Here is an 18,717-nt window from a genome sequence, read left to right as displayed (position 1 = left end):
GTGCTGCCATGTGGGGCCCTCTTTAAGTATCAGATGAGAAGTTAGAAAGGCGGCTTTTATCTTCATCGCAGATTACTGGACAAACATGGCGAAGAAACGGACGAGAAGTGATCCTGACATGCACGCAACCGAGAGTAAAACGGCCAAGACTGTGGAAATAGAGTTCACGGGGACTCAGTTTAAAAGCATGTTACAAACCCCTGAGAGAGTGGAGAAAGGTGAGAGCAGCAACTGCTTAATTAATGGGCAATGGTGAAGAATCAAATCTTTTCTGACCCCATATGCTGAAAGGTTACAAAATATTACAAAAATGGAATGCACTTAACTTACTGTCTTCGGAGCTGGTAACTTCTAAAAATGGTTCATTCTATTGCTGAGATCTTCGGTTGTGCAAGACACAAGATGAAGGGACAAAACCTTGACATTCATCAATTTGTCAACAGTAGTGGTGCCAGGTCACTGACGGGCTCATTATTGCTGAAGGAAACGATAAAACAACTTGGACAATGTTAATTTGAAAAGAAACTGAAATGTTTAGGGAAAAAGTTATTTATGAATATGTGAAACACAAGAGAAAACATAAATACAATGATATAATTAATCTCTAGCTCTGTGATACGAGGGAATTGAAGAGCAGGTTAATTGATTCTATTTGTGGTCTTGTCTTTCAGACCACCTGGCTGAATCTGCTTTGGCTCAGTACAGCCTACTGTCCAGTAGTTCTTAAGGAAGTTTCATGGTTAAGGCTGCAAAATGGCCTTGTCATAGAATCACAGACTGCTTACAGTGCAGAAGAAGGCCAGTTGGCCCGTTAAGTGTATTTCGTCTGCAAATCAGCTAGTCCCACTCCCAAACTCCTTCCCAGTTGTCCCGTAAAATTTTCCCTCCAAATGTTTATCCAGTTCTCTTTTGAAGGCATAATTGAATCTGCCCTCCACCATACACACAAGCAGTACATTCTGCCTCCATCATACTCACAGGCAGTGCATTCCAGGTCCTAGCAGCTCATTGTATTAAAAAAAGGCTTTTTCTCATGTCATCATATTCTCCTAGGTTTTATTAATAGGGGCATTGAGTACAAGATCCTGAGGGGTATGGACGGTAAATAATGAGAAACTGTTCCCACTAAGCATACATCACGAACTAGAGGGCTTGGATTGAAAATAATGGGTAAAAGAAGCATAAGTGATGTGAGGAGAATTTTTTTTACACAGAGGGTGGTTGGAGTCTGGAACAAACTTCCTGAAAGGCTGGCGGAGGCAGTTTCGATCGAGGTATTCAAAACGGAATTGTATTGCTATCTGAAAAGAAAGAATGCGCAAGGTTACAGGGGTAAGGCAGGGGAAAGAAATTAGGTATATTGCTCTTTCAGCGAGCCAGTGTAGATTCGAAGGACCAGATTGTCTCCTCCTGCACTCTAAAGATTCTGTGATCTTTGATTCTTTTAGCAATCGCTTTAACTTGGAGTCCTCTGATTTTTGACACTTGCGCCTGTGGGAACAATTTCTACCTATTCCGTGCAAATCCCTCATGATTTTGAACACATCTATCAAATCTCCTCCCAACGTTCTCCTCTCTAGGGAGAAACCTCAGCTTCTCCAATCTATCCACATAATTGAAGTCCTGCATCCCTGGAGCCATTCTTATAAGTCCACTCTCTCTGAAGCTTTCACATCCTTCCTGAAGTATGGTACCCAGAATTGGACAAAATACTCCAGTTGAGGTTAAACCAGTGTTTTATCAAGATTCATCATCATTCCCTTTTTGTACTTCCAGCCTCTATTTATAAAGCCCAGGATCCCATGTGCTCTTTTTAACCACTTTCTCAACCTGCCTTGTCACCTTCAATGATTTGTGTGCATATATCAACTGTTGTCCCGTTCCGGCATTCCCTTTAGAAACCTGCCCTTTATATTGCCTCTCCTCAATCTTCCTATCAAAACATGTCACTTTATAGTCACTGCGTTAAATTTAATCTGCCACCTGTCTGCTCGTTCCACCAGCTTATCCATGTCCTCTTGAAGTCTATGGCAATCCTCCTCACAGTTTACCATACTTCCAAGTTTTATATCATCTTCAAATTTTGAAATTGAGCCCCATACACCCAACACTAAGCCATTCATCTATATCAAGAAGAAAAGTGGTTCCAATTCCAGCCCATGGGGAAAACCTGTAGCCCAAGGAACAACCGTTTACCACTACTCTTTCCTGTCATTCGGCCAATGTCATGTTGCCACTGTCCCTTATGTTTCATGGGTTTCAACTTTGCCAGCAAGCCTATTATGTGACACTTTATCATATGCTTTGTGGAAATCCATATACACCACATCAACTGCATCACACTCATCCAACCCTCTCAGTTACCCCATCCTTAAATCTTTGGTTTTGTCCCCTACTGCTCCTGCAATATCTCCATTATTTCAGGGGTCAAGCACATAAGTATTAGATTTTGCCACTGAGCCTCAGCTCCCAACAGTTCCACTCCATTAATGCCAAGACAAGAGGTGCTGGGTGTTGAGATTAAACTGGCCGCAGAAATGTCGTGAAGCTGGCTGTTACCAATGGTAACGCTGCTTTTTTAAAAAAATAATAAATTAGGAGGGAGGAAATGTGCAGTGAACCATAATTTGAAAGTATTTCTGCCATTTTATAAGGACTTTGGTCGGGATAAAACATTTAGGAGGACTTTTATAGACAGCTCTCCAGTTGTAGGTTACATGGATAAGGCAGGGGAGTGGAACTAGGTGGAATGCTCTTTCAGAGAACCAATGTAGATTTAATGGGCCGAATGGCTTCCTGCACTGTAAAAGATGCTGTGATACTGTGTAGGAATCTGTTAATTTGATAGGTATTCCAACCAGAACTAGATGATCGTGCCTGAAATTAAAAATAAAATACTATAAGTACACAATTGGTTTCTCGAGCTCTGAACAAAAAAAAACCTTTACCTGAAACTTAAAGCTTTGTCAGCACCATTGAGGAAGCATTGGCACCTAAAAGACATGCTCTGCATTTCCATAATTTCCTGTTTGTATTCCTGATTTCTAACATTTGTAATATTTGCATTTTATGTGAACAATGAGTTTGGGTAATACATTGTAACATTAAAACTCCATTTATTTATTTCTTGCAGGTTTAGCAACCTTCATTTCCATAGCCAAGAAATTGCCTTGCTCTGAATTGTATGATGTTGTGGATGGATACATAAAAATTTCAGCTGAATGTGCAGAAATCTTTAAGCTTCTTGATGGAGGGGGTCGGCCAGAAAATGAGGTAAATATCGTTGATGTTTAATGTGAGATATAATGTTTTAATTGCATACTTGCTGCAGTCATTTTGCACTTTTCAGTCTTGTCACTAGCAAAGTTTAGTTGAGTGTCTGAATTGTTCACATTATGTACACTTGAATCGTGAGATAATCTGGTCAATTACAGATTTTGGCCAGGATTTTGCCAGCGCCAAGGAGGCAGGGTAGGGGGCGCTGAAATCACAGGGAGCTCTGTCGGATCGGCTCCACAACACAGTCTTGTTGCCGGGACATTTTCCAAGCGGTGGGACTGGATGCAGAGAGCCTACCTAGTCAAAGGAGCAGCAGCTGATTACAGTAATTTAAGGCCATTTTATGGTGCCATTGACAGTTTACTGATGGTGGGGTGACACCCCCACCCCATCACATGAGGACGTTTGCTAAATGGAGACAGCCTCCCTGCGGCACCCTGGGAAGAGGTAGGGGCCATGCTCGATGGCCCAAAGAAGGGACCACATGTAGGGAAGGCAGTCCCTGCATCCCCAGCAATCTCCTCAGAGGGTTTCCCCTCCGACAATTGCCATATGATTGAAAATTTTTTTTTAATCTTATCTGGCCTAGCTCTCAAGATCTCTCTAGTCCTCAGCAATAACCACCTACCCCAATGGCACTGCTGAGGCTTCAGAACTGCTGGCCCTCTAATCCTTAATTAGACGGTGGGCTCATAGGTGGTTGATTAGGGGACAGCCTGTGGTAAAATTGCCAAGGCCAGTCTGCTCCTGGGAAGTGTGAGCTGGGGACCTGCTTTAACCCGCACATCTGGGTCCCAACCTTAGGCGGAAAATTCAGGCCTTTGTGTTTCCAACTTTTTGCTTTGTCTATAGGTTGATGGCCTTTCATCAGTACCAGAAAAAGGTTAAACGTGTGACAGGTTTTAAGGAATTACAAAGGCCATGAAAGGGGTGGCGGGAGGAATGAATCAAACGGATGGAATGCATGAGAAATTAAATGATAAAATGGATGATGATGCAAAGCAAAAATAGATGGCAATGGGACGAGGGAAAAAACAAAAGATGGGTCTAGAGGAGGTGTAAATGGCACCAATGGAGTCAATGCAAACAGCTACTGTCTGAAAAAAATTGTGCGCTGGTTATGATTTGAAATGGTTGAACTCAATGTTGATTCTGGAAGTCTGTGATGTGCCCCACTGAAAGATGAGCTGCTGTTCCTCAAGCTTTGGTTGAATTTCATTAGAACAGTGTAGGATGCCAAGGCCATAGAAATCATGGTGGGAGTGAGATGGAAAATTAAAATGACGTGACCGGAAGCAAGCATATTTGTGCGCTGAATGAAGTTGTTCCACAAAACAATCAGCCAATCTGTGTTTGGTCTCCCCACTGTCGAGGGAAACACATCTATCTATTAACTGGCAATATAAATCTTCTGGCCATACTTCAAGGTGCCAAAAGTATGGAAAAGTGATCATTTCATGCTGGTTTCTTCTGGCCTATAGTTGAAAACTTAGACATCTGCCAACCAGCAAGTTTCGTTCCCCAGTACAGTCTGACTTTGAAGCTTTAAAGGGTAGGTTAGCTTAAACACAGCAGCAGAATAAACTTTTGCTTGCCACACGACCTTGTGCTCATCATAGAACAGTAATTCACCCAACTTGCTGGACCAGTGCCATGGGAGATCCAATAGTCAAGCAGTTAGCCATAATATCTCAACCAAATGTCGTTTAGGAGCTTCATGAATGGAAAATAATCATGGCAAAAATCTTTCCGTTTCTACATTGTCCTTCAGATGGTTCTGATTTTTCAAGCTTTGGAGGCCATTTTGCTGAGGACCGCCAGTGACCTTACACATTTTAGTGCAGTGGGGATGAACATAGTGAAGACATTGCTGCATAATCACATGAAGTTAATATATATGGCACTCTACTCAGCAAGTCACAGGTCAGTATTGCAGAGTAAGCTGACAGTTACTAATAAAGGAGTTGTATGGCAGCATTTATAGTTCTTTGCTGTAGATAATCCCAAAACTCAGTCACAAATTGTTCAGAGCATTATGTATGTTCAAATTTTCTATGTGCTTCTCTCTTTCTGATCTAGTACATTTATCTGTGGTACAATGTTTAAAAAGAAAGAGCTTGCACTTATACAGACCCTTTAAGTTCTCAAAGTCCCAAGCACTTTGGAAGCAGTGGATTATTTTTGAGCATCATTATTGTTGTTTTATAGTCAAAAGTAGCAGCTAATTTGTACACTGTAAAGTTCTTCAAACAGCAAATACATATAAGATTAATTTGCAGTTGGCCAAGATAATGGGAGAATTTCCCACTCTGTTTTGAAAATGATATGACATCTTTAACACCCCTCTAAACAGGAAGACAGGGCCTCGGTTTAAAGCCTGATCTGAATGATAGCAATGCAGCACTCAATCAGTATTGCACTGAATTATTCACCTATGTTAGATGCTCAAATCCAGGAGTGGAGCATGAACATGTAACCTTTTGACTAGGAGGTAATGGTGCTGCCATTCTTCTAAACAAAACTCAAAGAAAAATACATCTACTCTATATATTAATTAGCCAATACTTGAAATAGCGATTAAGAGAAAAGCCTGCAAATGATGAAAATTAAAATTAGAAAGTGCTGAAAGTACGTAGCTGAGGGAAGATGGTGAGGATTTTTTCTTTGCAGCGAGTTTTTGTGATCCAGAGTACATTCCTAATTTGATTGCTCTTTCAAAGAGCTGGCACAGGCACGATGGGCCGAATAAAGACCTCCTGAACTAAGATTCTATGATATGCAGGCACCCGAAAAGAGAGGACAGATTAGCATTTTAGTTAGTCATTTTATCAGAACTTGGAAGGGAAGATAGGTAGGTAAGCCCGTTTTCGCGATTGATCAGACCTCTCAAAAATGTTACTGTTTGTTGGTGAATTATAGCAGCAGATTTATTATATTTCCTGTGATGAGCGTTGATGAAGCACACCATTTGGAGATATTTTTATGCTTGTATGCAGATTTTGAATGTAACTGATTCCTAGATTAGGAATTCTAGCCAATGGGAATCAATAAACACAATGGATTCAAGGATCAGGAACTGGACTGAAACTGGAATAACACAATTGCACATTTTGGAGGTCAATACATGTACATTACTCTAATGTGGTCACTTGGCCCTCAAAATTGTAATGTTGTTGCAATGTGATTTTTTTTTTTTACTTGTTCAGTAAAGAATAATTGCTCAAATCTTCCGATAATGGGTGAGGCCTCCAAGTCAAATTGCGTTGCTGATCCACCTCTTGACCCTGAGGAAGTCCCGACGTATACACATCCGTGGAACTTATGTGGGAAGTTTAAACTTCCAATTGCTGGTTTTATCCTGCCCAGATTGTTCCGTGATTCCAACGACAGTGCAATCAGATGGCCAGAACCGCACAGACTTGGGCTGTTTGCAGTATACTTAACCTGGTTTTTACACGGATTTATTTAGAGTTTTTGTTAGCAGATACAAAACTAGCATAACTCTAAAATAAATCAGATGGAGGGGTCAAAGCACTCCAGAACCCATAGCAATGTTCACCACCCCCCCACCGACAGTGACCGCCCCCACCCCCACACCTTTCTTCTGGCAATGTTTTCACTTTCTTCCTGGCGGTGTTCGCCCCTACACTGTACAGTGTTCGTCCACCCACCCCCGCCAGACAATGCTCAGCCCTCCACCTCTGAACAGTGTTCGCCCCTTCACCCTCCCCTCTCCTGACTCACCTTCCCCAACCCCTGGTTTCCATCTTGTTGGGGGGTTGGTGGTTGAGCATTTTCATGGGGTGAGGGAAGGCAGTGAACACTGTCAAGAATATTCAGGAGCGTAGAGTAGGAAATTTAAAATCAGGTAGCTTGAAGCAACGCTGGACCCCAGTTTGGCTTGGACTGGATTGATCACCTAGGGGCAGGCAGTCCTTGTTTAGAGAAAAGTTGGATAAGGCCTAATCGAAGCATGCTGTTACATCCAGGACCATGTGACAGTCAGGAAAAGTTAGCGATAAATGACAGCTTGCCCACAAAGGGTTGCATGTAATTACTCATGGCGCATTCAATATCCCAGCAAACATTGTGGAATTTGGGATCAGGATTCAACAAATTGAAGATGATTTCATATCCAAGACAGTATTTATAAGCTGTCATGCTGTCTGTAAAGGTGTCAGTGTCAAACATTCTCAAGGGAACACTACGGGACAATGCTGTGATCACCATATCATCAGTGAAGGGATTATCTGCAGGATCTCTTCCACATTGTTGTCAATGTCCTGAAGCACAACCTCCACATTATGCGAAGAGAGGGAATGAACACTGTCGGGGGCGAGTGGGTTGAGCATTGTCAGAGGGAATGAACACTGTCGGGGGCGAGTGGGTTGAGCATTGTTGGACGGAGTGAACACTGTCGGGGGCGAGTGGGTTGAACATTGTCAGAGGGAGTGAACACTGTCGGGGGCGAGTGGGTTGAGCATTGTCAGAGGGAGTGAACACTGTCGGGGGCGAGTGGGTTGAGCATTGTTGGAGGGAGTGAACACTGTCGGGGGCGAGTGGGTTGAGCATTGTCAGAGGGAATGAACACTGTCGGGGGCGAGTGGGTTGAGCATTGTTGGAGGGAGTGAACACTGTCGGGGGCGAGTGGGTTGAGCATTGTCAGAAGGAGTGAACACTGTCGGGGGCGAGTGGGTTGAGCATTGTCAGAAGGAGTGAACGCTGTCGGGGGCGAGTGGGTTGAGCATTGTCGGAGGGAGTGAACACTGTCGGGGGTGAGTGGGTTGAGCATTGTCAGGGGTAAGGAGGCGTGGGGAGTTAGCATTGTCAGTGGAGCAAGGTTGTTCAGTTCAAGTTGACAGGTTCATTTAAAAACTGTGTCAATGAACTGAAGACAGACTTTGAAGAGGGTGTCTTCAGTTCATGACAAGAAAAGGGGGCATGGCTGCGCTTGAATTACACTTGACCATCCTTGCATCCCTGCTGGAGCTGGTATTGGAGGTGCAAAAGCTCCGGCATAAAATGGTAAGTGGGAAGATTAAATCGCAGTCCGCATTGGATGCACCCTCTCCACTGACCGGAAGATCTGGGCCATTGGTGTGAATAAAATTTCCACATTCTGTTCGCCTAAATGGTGAGAAACTGCAATACCACTGTGCATTATTTTTCATTCTAGGTTTAGTTTGTGGCTGGGAGCATATTTTGAGCTATATAACATCATGGTGAAGTAGCATGGTTACAGGTCTGTTATTGATGATGGTATATTGCCACAACACTAAACTGGACTGGCCCAGTTGTGTTTTGAAATATAGAATTTGATGGAAATGTAATTCCATGTAAAATAAACCCAGTCACAACAATGTATTCCTCATAAAACAAGTGCTTTCTGTTTTACTATATTCAATTTGATTTATTTTTTGCAATAGGTATTCCCGAGTGTGCTTGGGTTTAATGTCTGCAATGGTGAGCCAAGGTCCAGATGCTGCCCGAGACTTCTTGAGCCAATTTGATTTCAACAGCAAAATGCTGCCATACTTATTGAAAAAGAGAGAAAAAACGGTAAGTGCTTTATTCTGTAATGGTTTAACCTGTACTTATAAATACAGTTTGATATTTGTAATGATGATTATGTTCAACAGTTGAGAAGAGTATTACACCATTTATTACAGGCATTAGACAGATAATTGCAAAGTTGTGCCTTAGCACAAAACAATACCTTTCATCAGAATTGGGTCTTTTTTAGTATGTGGTATTTTATCTGGTGATAAGGTTCTGAGGCAATTTTTGGACTTGTCTGTTCCAAAACATGTATTTCACATCCGCTTCCAGTCCCACCGATTGTGCTCGCCCAACGAGCCAAAAATTCAGTCCAAAGTATTCATTTTGATACATGTCAAAAAGTGAACTAGTTCTGAGGTGTGGTAAATGAACTAACATTCACAGTCTCAGAATTAAAATGCCTTCTTGGGCTTTCCCAATCCCTAAGTGGATGAAGGGTTTAGACCTTCGGGATTCCAAGTTCAGTCATTGGTCTGCACTGTCAGTTGATGTCAGCAGAAGGAGTGTTAGGAGTGCTACAGTTGGCCCCTAGGCGTTGGAGGAGATAACAGAATTGGGTGAGCTACCCACTTCTAAATGACTAGAAGCACTTCTGGAATGTGTGTATATGTGGAGATAGAGTGAGGAGAGAATCATGCTCAGATCCGATGCACCGTTTTGTAACGTTTTTTATATGCCCACACATGAAGAATGGACAATGAATGAGGCACTGAATGTCTTATAGAATCAAGCTGTAACAAGAATCAGTTTCTTCATAAGAGAAAAGAAACACACTCTTCAGAAGCCCAGTAGATGTTGCTGTTGGTTACAAACAAGTTGACTTAAATTGACTAGAAATCTCAATCCCTCACTAAAAGTGCAACATTTTGTAAATTATTCAAGTGATCATCATTTTAGCACTGATTTGTTTTGAAGATGCCAATAGGAACTCTTACAGTCCCCTTAAATGCCCCTGTTTGGCATTGGCATTGATCAATCGGGAAGATATTAAAAATGTTTGAGCACTCTGTGTACTATTTTCCTATTTGCTGACGATAACACACTACTTCAGAAAAGTGTAATAGAAAATATATAGTTGTTTGATGTGAAATAAGGGAAGCATATCTGCAGAGCATTCATGCAAGCTGTGGTTAAATTTAAAGGTAACAGAATCATTCCATATCTCTCCAGGTTCTTTGTTCATAAAAAGTATATAATAATATACACAAACACTTTGTGTTGCTGCACAACAATAGCTCAATTCAATATTGATGAAGTAATTCAGTCAAAGCAGCACATGGTTTAGGACACCAAGCTAAATGTGATAAGTACTTTGGATTTGCTGACAACTGTAAGTGTTCATACAGCATTATACAAATCTCGATATTGTAGGATACCAGTTCTTTATGTCTCATTACCAGTATATATTATTATATATATAGCTGTATGTAGCTGCTTATGTCTAATAGCTTAATTTCATATCCAGCTACTTGACAGTGTACTCAGTGTGGTTGATTGCTGACTGCTTTTCCTCCTGAAAGCTACAATATTCTGATAAGCTCCTTGGCAACTGAAGAAACTCTTCATGTTTTTCAAGAGTCTGGTAACTCTAGCATTCAGTCCTTTATTGGTATGTTTCACAGGTACTTGCAACAGTAGCTCTGTGTATGGGCATTTCTAAGACTGGCTATATTTCTTTGTCATTCCTGCAATAAACAGATATGCTGAGAGTTTTTAAGTTTAAAAAAAATGTTAAATAACTCATTTTTAGCTGTGGTAAAAGCAGCCATGTAGGCATTAATATAGGAAATGGCTTTGCAATTAATATTCTTAAAGACAATGTGTTTGTTTTCTATAGGGGAGGCCTGATGTCCGCGTGGCATATATCCAGTTCGCAGTTTCATTTCTAATTGCTGGTGACCACAATATTATTAGCCAAGTCCTGGAGTTAAAAGGTATTTTCAGTCTTGTAATATATCCGCATTAAAAACTATCAAAATAGTTTCCAGGCAGTTTGTGCAAATAAATTTTTGTTATTGTTGAGAAACTTATGGTGAAGACTATAAGGCTACAGCACAGGATACAGCCAAGGTTAAAAAGAGAAGGAGAGTAAAGTAGGTATATCAATATGAGGTGACCAGCTTGGAAATTAAAAGAGGAAAGGGCTGAAGTTCAATAGCTTTGAAATCTTTCCGAAAAAGATGTGTTAGGGTAGAAAACCAAGCAATAAATCTTGATTAAAATGCACGTGGTTGAAGGAGCGTGTACAACAGTGTCTCTGAAGCTTGAGAAAAATAGAGAAGAAAGTTGGGAATAGTGGCAACCATAAAATGAAGACAAGAAAGGTTGTAACAATAATCAAACAGTTACTGGTTAAAAATCATATTGACCTAATTTGTGCATTTTTTTTAAAGATTTCATTACAGATATTTTCACTTCTGGACTAAAAGAAGATCGGATTTCTGTCATAAATTTACTTTTGTCAACTTTAAAAGCAAAGGTTTGTCAGTCTGGATACTGAACTTCTATTTTACTTATTTTTCAGCTCAAATCTTCATTGGACATCTGGGAATCTTGATCCTTATTTTAGCAAAGCTTTCAAAGATAATGTATTATTACCAGGAAGTTATCAATGTTGCCTTGCTGGCACCTAATTATTTTTTTGCTGTCATTGTTAAAGTAGGCAAAGGTAACATGAAGTGTAAAACTCCTGTTGGTGAAATTTACTGATCAGCTCATTTGCAGTGATGCCTTAATCACACCATCAGGTCACAAAAATGTGACTTATTCACTATTGTTACAATTTCCATTTCATTATCAACAAAGTTTTGCACTTTAAATATTATAGCTGCAGTGTGGTACTGACATATAAAGCCATTGCCTTCACCATGATGCGTTTAAGGCAAAAATTACAGGAAATTATATGTTATTGGCCTGGATTTTCCTTTCCCAACAATAGCAGATGTAAAAAAATAATGAAACCACCTGAGATTTTTCCCTTCCATCAAGTGCTGTTTTCAATATCAGTGAGACTGAGGAGCTGGTGAGGCCGGGATGGGGGAGAGGAGCCGGGGTTGTGACGGCAGGGATGAAGGAGGAACAGGGGGAAGAAGAACCAGCGGGTGTGGGGAGCATTGATACCCACAGGACAGATCCCAGCAGCCTTTTAAAGACTTATAAAAGTGTTAAAATTATTTAGAAGCTTACGACAGTTTTTAAAAGTGTCATAGCAGTTGTTACATATTTAAAAATCATGTTTAAAAACAACTTGCCTGTCATTGAGCTGAAGACTGACCCCAGGTGCATGACTTCAGGTCTTGACGTCACAAGGGGGCATAGTTTTGCCAGCGTTACATCATGCTGGAAGACCTCGCTGTTTGTCCTGACTGTAGGCTCCGCTGCAGGAAGAAGTTGTTTTCACTGCAGCCTACAAACTAGGTAAGTACATATTTGTTTGGACGTTCAGTGGCTGCTGACAAGAAAATCTGGGCCTTTAGTTTATGAATAAGAAAAACATTGAACAAGAAAGGATGAGAAATTTAATAATGCAGTGCAGTATACATTTTTATAAATTGTGTATGTATATATTGTACATCAGGTGCCCAAATCAAAGATATTATAAAAATAACAGTTTAAAAAAATTACGGGTTTCAAATTAACCTCCATACATTTAAGCTAGGTTTCTACCAATGCTGCTGTCAATCTGCATTGGGAAGCGTTCTGGAGTCGCTCATCCTTCACACTTTTTATCATGGTTCAGCTGAGATTGTCGTGTATATTTTTTCTTGGTTGCTACTGAGAGTGGAAATTTGGAGCAAGTGAGAAACAGGCTTTCACTCAGACTGACTTTTTTGTGAACATTAACTGGAGAAATGTATTCCTATGTGTTGAAAATTGTGGGTGCAAGCCCTGGATTTTTTTTTTAATTGTGTCACCTTCAACCTCTTAAGGTTCTCAGTTTAAATGTGTAATTAATGAGATAAAAATAGTTTCTTTTCATTACTGTCTTCTAGGTTGTCCAAAATAAAGCCATAAGTAAAACACAGAAGGTTCGTCTTTTCAACGTAGGTGTTTTGAACCATATTGCATCATTATATCACTGGCGTGGAATTGTTGATGTCCATGTAAATGTTGACAAGGTGAGTCTCTTTTAATTCTAAAGGTTTGATTTATATGTTATCGGATCAATATACTTGAACTGTGACCTGTTACTGCCATGTCTGACCCCACTCCCTTCTTACTAGTCACTGCAATTTAACCTGTTCCCGCCCTTCAAGCTCCTCTCTGTCTGGGGTAATCTGTGGTAAGGCTGTTTTGACAAGCAACACCAATAAATGGAATGAACTTCTTGTACCAGTGTTGAGGTAGGCATGTTAGTTCTAGCACTATAATACCCTTATCATGCAGTGAGAGTACTTTTTCTTTGTGGAATATTATATTTCAATGTGTTGTAAGTTTTTGAATAACTGCTTAATGTTTAAGAAAATTCAGACACTAATGATTGCCTCTAATAGAGCATGTTTGTGATTAAATCAGTTGGTTGTGATTTAACTCCCTAATACATTAACAGGGTAAAAGAAAAATCCTTTATCAGGAATTTTCACAGAGGCATAGACATCTTTATTTTAAACTTATAAAGTAGTTTTTTAAATTATTCATTCATGGGATGTGGGCTGTGCTGGCTGGGCCAGCATTTATTGCCCATCCCTAGTTGCCCTTGAGAAGGTGGTGGTGGTGAGCTGCCTTCTTGAACTGCTGCAGTCCATGTGGTGTAGGCACACCCACAGTGCTGTTAGGAAGGGAGTTCCAGAATTTTGACCCAGTGACAGTGAAGGAACGGCAATATATTTCCAAGTCAGGATGGTGAGTGACTAGGAGGGGATCTTCCAGGTGGTGGTGTTCTCATCTATTTGCTGTCCTTCTAGGTGGTATTGGGCATGGATTTGGAAGGTACTGTCGAAGGAGCTAGTTGGGATAGATTTCAAACAGATTTAGCAGCTCAGGACAGGGCAACCATGAGGCACTGTGGGCCATTGGCAGAACTGTACTCAACCACAATCTGTAACCTCATGGCCCGGCATATCACTACCATTATCACCAAGCCATTGAACCCTGGTTCAATGAAGAGTGCAGGAGGCCATGCCAGGAGCAGCACCAGGCATACCTAAAAATGAGGTGTCAACCTGGTGAGACTACAACACAGGACTACTTGCATGCCAAGCAGCATGTGATAGACACAGCTAAGCGATTCCACAACCAACGGATCAGATTTTTTTTATTAATTTGTTCATGGGATGTGGGCGTTGGCCAGCATTTATTGCCCATCCCCAATTGTCTTTGTTCAGAGGGCATTTAAGAGTCAACCACTTTGCTGTGGGTCATATGTAGGCCATACCAGGTAAGGGCAGCAGAATTCCTTCCCTAATGGACATTAGTGAACCAGGTAGGTTTTTATGACAATCGGCAATGGTTTCATAGTCATCATTAGACTTTTAATTCCAGAATTTTATTGGATTCAAATTCCACCATCTGCCACGGTGGGATTCAAACCCGGGTCTCCAGAGTGTTATCCCCGGGTTTCTGGATTAACGGTCTAGTGACAATGCCACCCCCAAGATCTAAGCTCGACAGTCCTGCCACACTCGGACGTGAATGCTGGTGGACAATTAAACAACTCACTGAAGGAGGAGGTTCCACAAATATCCCCATCCTCAGTAATGGGGGAGCCCAGGACATCAGTGCAAAGGATAAGGCTGAAGCATTTGCAACAATTGGAGTGCTAATTGGATGATCCATCTTGGCCTCTTCTGGAAGTCACCAGATGCCAGTCGCCAGCCTAATCTATTCACTCCACATGATATCAAGAAACGGTTGAAGACACTGGATACTACAAAGGCTATGAGCTCTGACAACAATCCAGCAATAGTATTGAAGACTTGTGCTCCAGAACTTACCACACCCCTAGCCAGGCTGTTCCAGTACAGATACAGCACTGGCCTCTACCCAGCAATATGGAAAATTGCCCCGGTATGTCCTGCACACAAAATGCACGACAAATCCATCCTGGCCAATTACTGCCCCATCAGTCTACTCTCCACCATCAATAAAGTGATGGAAGGGGTCACCATCAGTGTTATCAAGTGGCACTTGCTTAACATTAACCTGCTCACTGACGCTCAGTTGGGTTCTGCCAGGACTACTCTGATCCTGACCTCGTTACAGCCTTGGTTCAAACATGGGCAGAAGAGCTGAACTCCTGAGGTGAGTTGAGAATGACTGCCCTTGACATCAAGGCAGCATTTGACACAGTGTGGCATCAAGGAGCCCTAGCAAAACTGCAGTCAATGGGAACCAGGTGGAAAATTCTCTGCAGTTTGGAGTCATACCTAGCACAGAGGAAGATGGTTGTGGTTGTTGGAGGTCAGTCATCTCAGCTCCGGGACATTGCTGCAGGAGTTCCTCAGGGTAATGTCCTCAGCCCAACCATCTTCAGCTGCTTCATCAATGACCTTCCTTTCATCATAATGTCAGAAGTGGGGATGTTCACTGATGACTGCACAATATTCAGCACCATTCGCGACTCCTCAGATACTGAAGCAATCCATGTCCAAATGCAGCAAGACCTGAACAATTTCCAGGCTTGGGCTGACAAGTGGCAAGTAACATTCTTGCCACACAAGTGCCAATCTCCAAGAAGAGATAATCTAACCATCACCCCTTGACATTCAAGGCATTACCATTACTGAACCCCCACTATCAACATCCTGGAGGTTACCAGTGACCAGAAACTGAACAGGACTAGCCATATAAGAGCAGGCCAGAGGCCAGGAATCCTACGACAAGTAATTCACCTCCTGATTCCTCAAAGTCTGACCACCATCTACAAGGCACAAGTCACACGTGTGATGGAATATTCTCCACTTGACTGGATGAGTGCAGCTCCAAAACCCTCAAGAAGCTTGACACCATCTAAGCAAAGCAGCCCGCTTGATTGGCACCCATCCACAAACATTCATTCCCTCCACCACCGACGCACTATGGCAGCAGTATGTGCCATCTACAAGATGCAATGCAGGAAGGCTCCTTGGACAGCACCTTCCAAACCCCAACCACTACCAACTAGAAGGGCGAGGACAGCAGACACATGGGAATGTCGCCACCTGGAAGTTCCCCTCCAAGCCACTCACCATCCTGATTTGGAAATATATCGCCGTCCCTTCACTGTTGCTGCGTCAAGATGCTGGAACTCTCTCTCTGATAGCACTGTGTGTGTACCTATATCATGGACTGCAGCAGTTCAGGAAGGCAGCTCACCACCACCTTCTTGAGGGCAGTTAAGGATGGGCAATAAATGCTGGCCTAGCCAGCAATGTCCACATCCCACAAATGAACAAAATAAAGTAAGGAATTCAGGAGAAACTTCTTTAGCCAGAAAATATTTGGAATGTGGAACTTACTCCCATGTGGAGTAGTAGATGCAAACAGCATAAATGCAATTAAGGGGAAGATAGATGCATGAGAGGGAAAGGGTATATTAATAAGGTGAGATGTGGGGGACGGAGCCTCATGTGGAAAATAAACACTGGCATGGACCAGTTAGACACAATAACCTATTTCTCTGCTGCAAGTGCTATGTAATACTATATAAAGGTACTATAAAGTGAGCTTTTGAATCTTACTTAAATCCTGACAGAGTGCCCAATATTCCTTAGTGGCCGGGAGAGACTTGGTTCGAGAAGTTGTACACAGTTTCTTGATTGATCTCTGCTGCTCTTTGAAACATGGCATCAATTTCTATGATTCTAGTCTGGGTACAGCTAAAAGGTAAGGATCTCACTAATGGCAGCATTGTGCCAGCCACTTCTTATCTTAGCTTTTCCAACTGAAAATATTATATCAGGAAAATGTTCTGTATGCACAATATGTAACTTACGGTAAACCATTCTTAACATTAGAATTTTGGTAGATTACTCAATGTATTGACTCAAGGTCAATTGATGCTGAAGCACAGCCTTTCCTCCTAATTGCCCACTTGAGTGCCTCAATTGGCTCACTGGCAGGCAAGCCACCTAACACCACTCCCTCCGCTGGTAAAACTGTGGTGGGGGCAGGGGCGGGCAAGCGGCAGCAGGCCGGTTGCCTGCTGGATTTTGCATGCCCCTCTCCCTGCCTTCAAAGATGCCGGAGAGGGAACATATAATCCAGATCATAGAGTCTGCACCAACTCTTTTGAAGAGCAATCCAGTTAGTCTCTCAGGCCCACCACTTTTTCCCCATATCCCTGCAGTTTTTTTTTCTCCTTCCAAGTATTTATTCAATTTCCTTTTGAAGGATACCATTGAATCTGTTTCCACCACCCCATCAGGCAGTTCATTCCAAACCCTAACCAACTCATAGTGTAAGAAGATTTTTCCTCATTTTGCCAATCACCTAAGATCTGTGCCCTCTCATTATCATCCCTTCAGACATTGGAAGCAGTTTCTCTTTATTAACTCTATCTAAACAACTCATGATTATAAACAGCTCTATCAAATCTCATCTTTGCCTGCTCTGCCTACTCAAAGGAGAAGGAAGGTGGTGAAGGTCTTTGAGAGGGTGCAGAGGAGATTTACCAGAATGGTTCCAAGAATAGGATTTTAGTAACACAGTTCGGTAGAAAAGGCTGGGATTCTCCTTGGAACAAGGAAGAGGTGTACGAGATTATGATATATGAGATTATGATAGGCTTAGATAAGGTAGACAAGGAAAAACTCTTGCTATTTGCTAATGATACTATAGATTTGGCAAAGCCCTCTTCCTTGGTAATCACTGATGCAAAGTACTCATTTAGTATCTCAGCCACTTCCTCTACCTCCACTTGTAAATCTCCATTTTGGTGCCTTAACAGCCCCATTGCTTCGCTGACAAACCCTTTACTGTTAATGTCCCTAGAGAAGACCTTTGGATTCCGTTCTATGTTATCTTCAGGAATAGAATCCCTACTAAAGGAAAAAATAGAAAACATCTAAAACCAAAAAATATAGGAATAAATAATCAGCATTAACTTGAAAAGGAAAAGTCTTACTAGACTAATCTCAATGAATTCTTCAGAGTATCACGACCAGGTTAGGGGTGAACTGACTACTCTCTTTGGCCCGCTCCTGGGTTGGTTATAACAGAGTTTGAATTTAAAAAGGAAGTGATGCTGTATTGTTAATTCAGTATATATGCTTAACTGTGTGTAGCTCAGTATAAGAAATAAGCCAGCCAGATTCCTTCAATTAAAAAGTAAGGAGTTAGTATTACTAAAAGTCACTCAGGTAAAGTTACAGAAATTCATAACAAAAAGGTTTAAATGTACAAATATGTCCAACTACCCATTAATGCAAAAACAACACATGGTACAACCTCAGGCGAAAAAAGAAATAAAACTTCACAGAGTATCAGATGTTAAAATTTGGCCAAGTGAAAAAGGTAAAGTCAGAAAAATTATTCATGGATTGTTTGGATGCTTGCCTACAGCTGAAGGGTCACTTTCCACAGTTGCTGCTGGTACTTGGCTTTCTCATTGGAGCAGTCATTCTGCAGTTGTGACTGGTTGATGCTCCCCTCTCTTGGAGACAGTGGTGTTAATTCAGAATCCTCCTTTAAGAACTCTTGGTTTGCAGTAATGAAATCTTCTGTTGGGTTTTCAAATCAGAAACAGCTCAGCTTTGATGAGAGAGGTATCAGAGAAAGGGTGGGGGGTGCAGGGCTGTTGCCCCTTCTGACCCTGAGGCAGTCCCTCCGACTGTTCGAATCCAGTATATTTCACACCCAAGAGCTGGGTCATGTGACCTTGCTGGTTTCAACCTGGGCTTATTTTAGCCACTGTCTCTGGGAGCTCCATAGACTCTGTGTCTCCATAAAACAGCTTGTGTC

The 18,717-nt window shown here is 41.8% G+C and overlaps 1 protein-coding gene across 4 annotated transcripts in view; it reads left to right on the top strand.

Annotated features, from left to right (window-relative positions):
* The first annotated feature begins 7 nt into the window (after positions 1 to 7).
* Positions 8 to 18,717, top strand: part of urb1 (URB1 ribosome biogenesis homolog) — a 109,839-nt gene continuing 91,129 nt past the window's right edge. For 3 of the 4 annotated variants that reach the window (XM_041211596.1, XM_041211597.1, XM_041211595.1), the window contains exons 1-8: positions 8 to 218; positions 3,134 to 3,273; positions 5,051 to 5,202; positions 8,706 to 8,838; positions 10,676 to 10,772; positions 11,232 to 11,317; positions 12,831 to 12,956; positions 16,511 to 16,641. In XM_041211596.1, coding sequence (XP_041067530.1) covers positions 86 to 218; positions 3,134 to 3,273; positions 5,051 to 5,202; positions 8,706 to 8,838; positions 10,676 to 10,772; positions 11,232 to 11,317; positions 12,831 to 12,956; positions 16,511 to 16,641 — 998 coding nt within the window. In that variant the 5' untranslated portion in view covers positions 8 to 85. Of the gene's footprint in view, positions 219 to 3,133; positions 3,274 to 5,050; positions 5,203 to 8,705; positions 8,839 to 10,675; positions 10,773 to 11,231; positions 11,318 to 12,830; positions 12,957 to 16,510; positions 16,642 to 18,717 lie in introns of those variants that run through there. The other variant, XM_041211598.1, reaches the window with a different exon arrangement.

Source organism: Carcharodon carcharias, chromosome 18 (genome assembly GCF_017639515.1).
Source record: "Carcharodon carcharias isolate sCarCar2 chromosome 18, sCarCar2.pri, whole genome shotgun sequence".
Classification (NCBI taxonomy): Eukaryota; Metazoa; Chordata; class Chondrichthyes; order Lamniformes; family Lamnidae; genus Carcharodon; species Carcharodon carcharias.
Note: the sequence above shows the minus strand (reverse complement) of the source record. Positions and strands in the feature narration are given on the sequence as shown.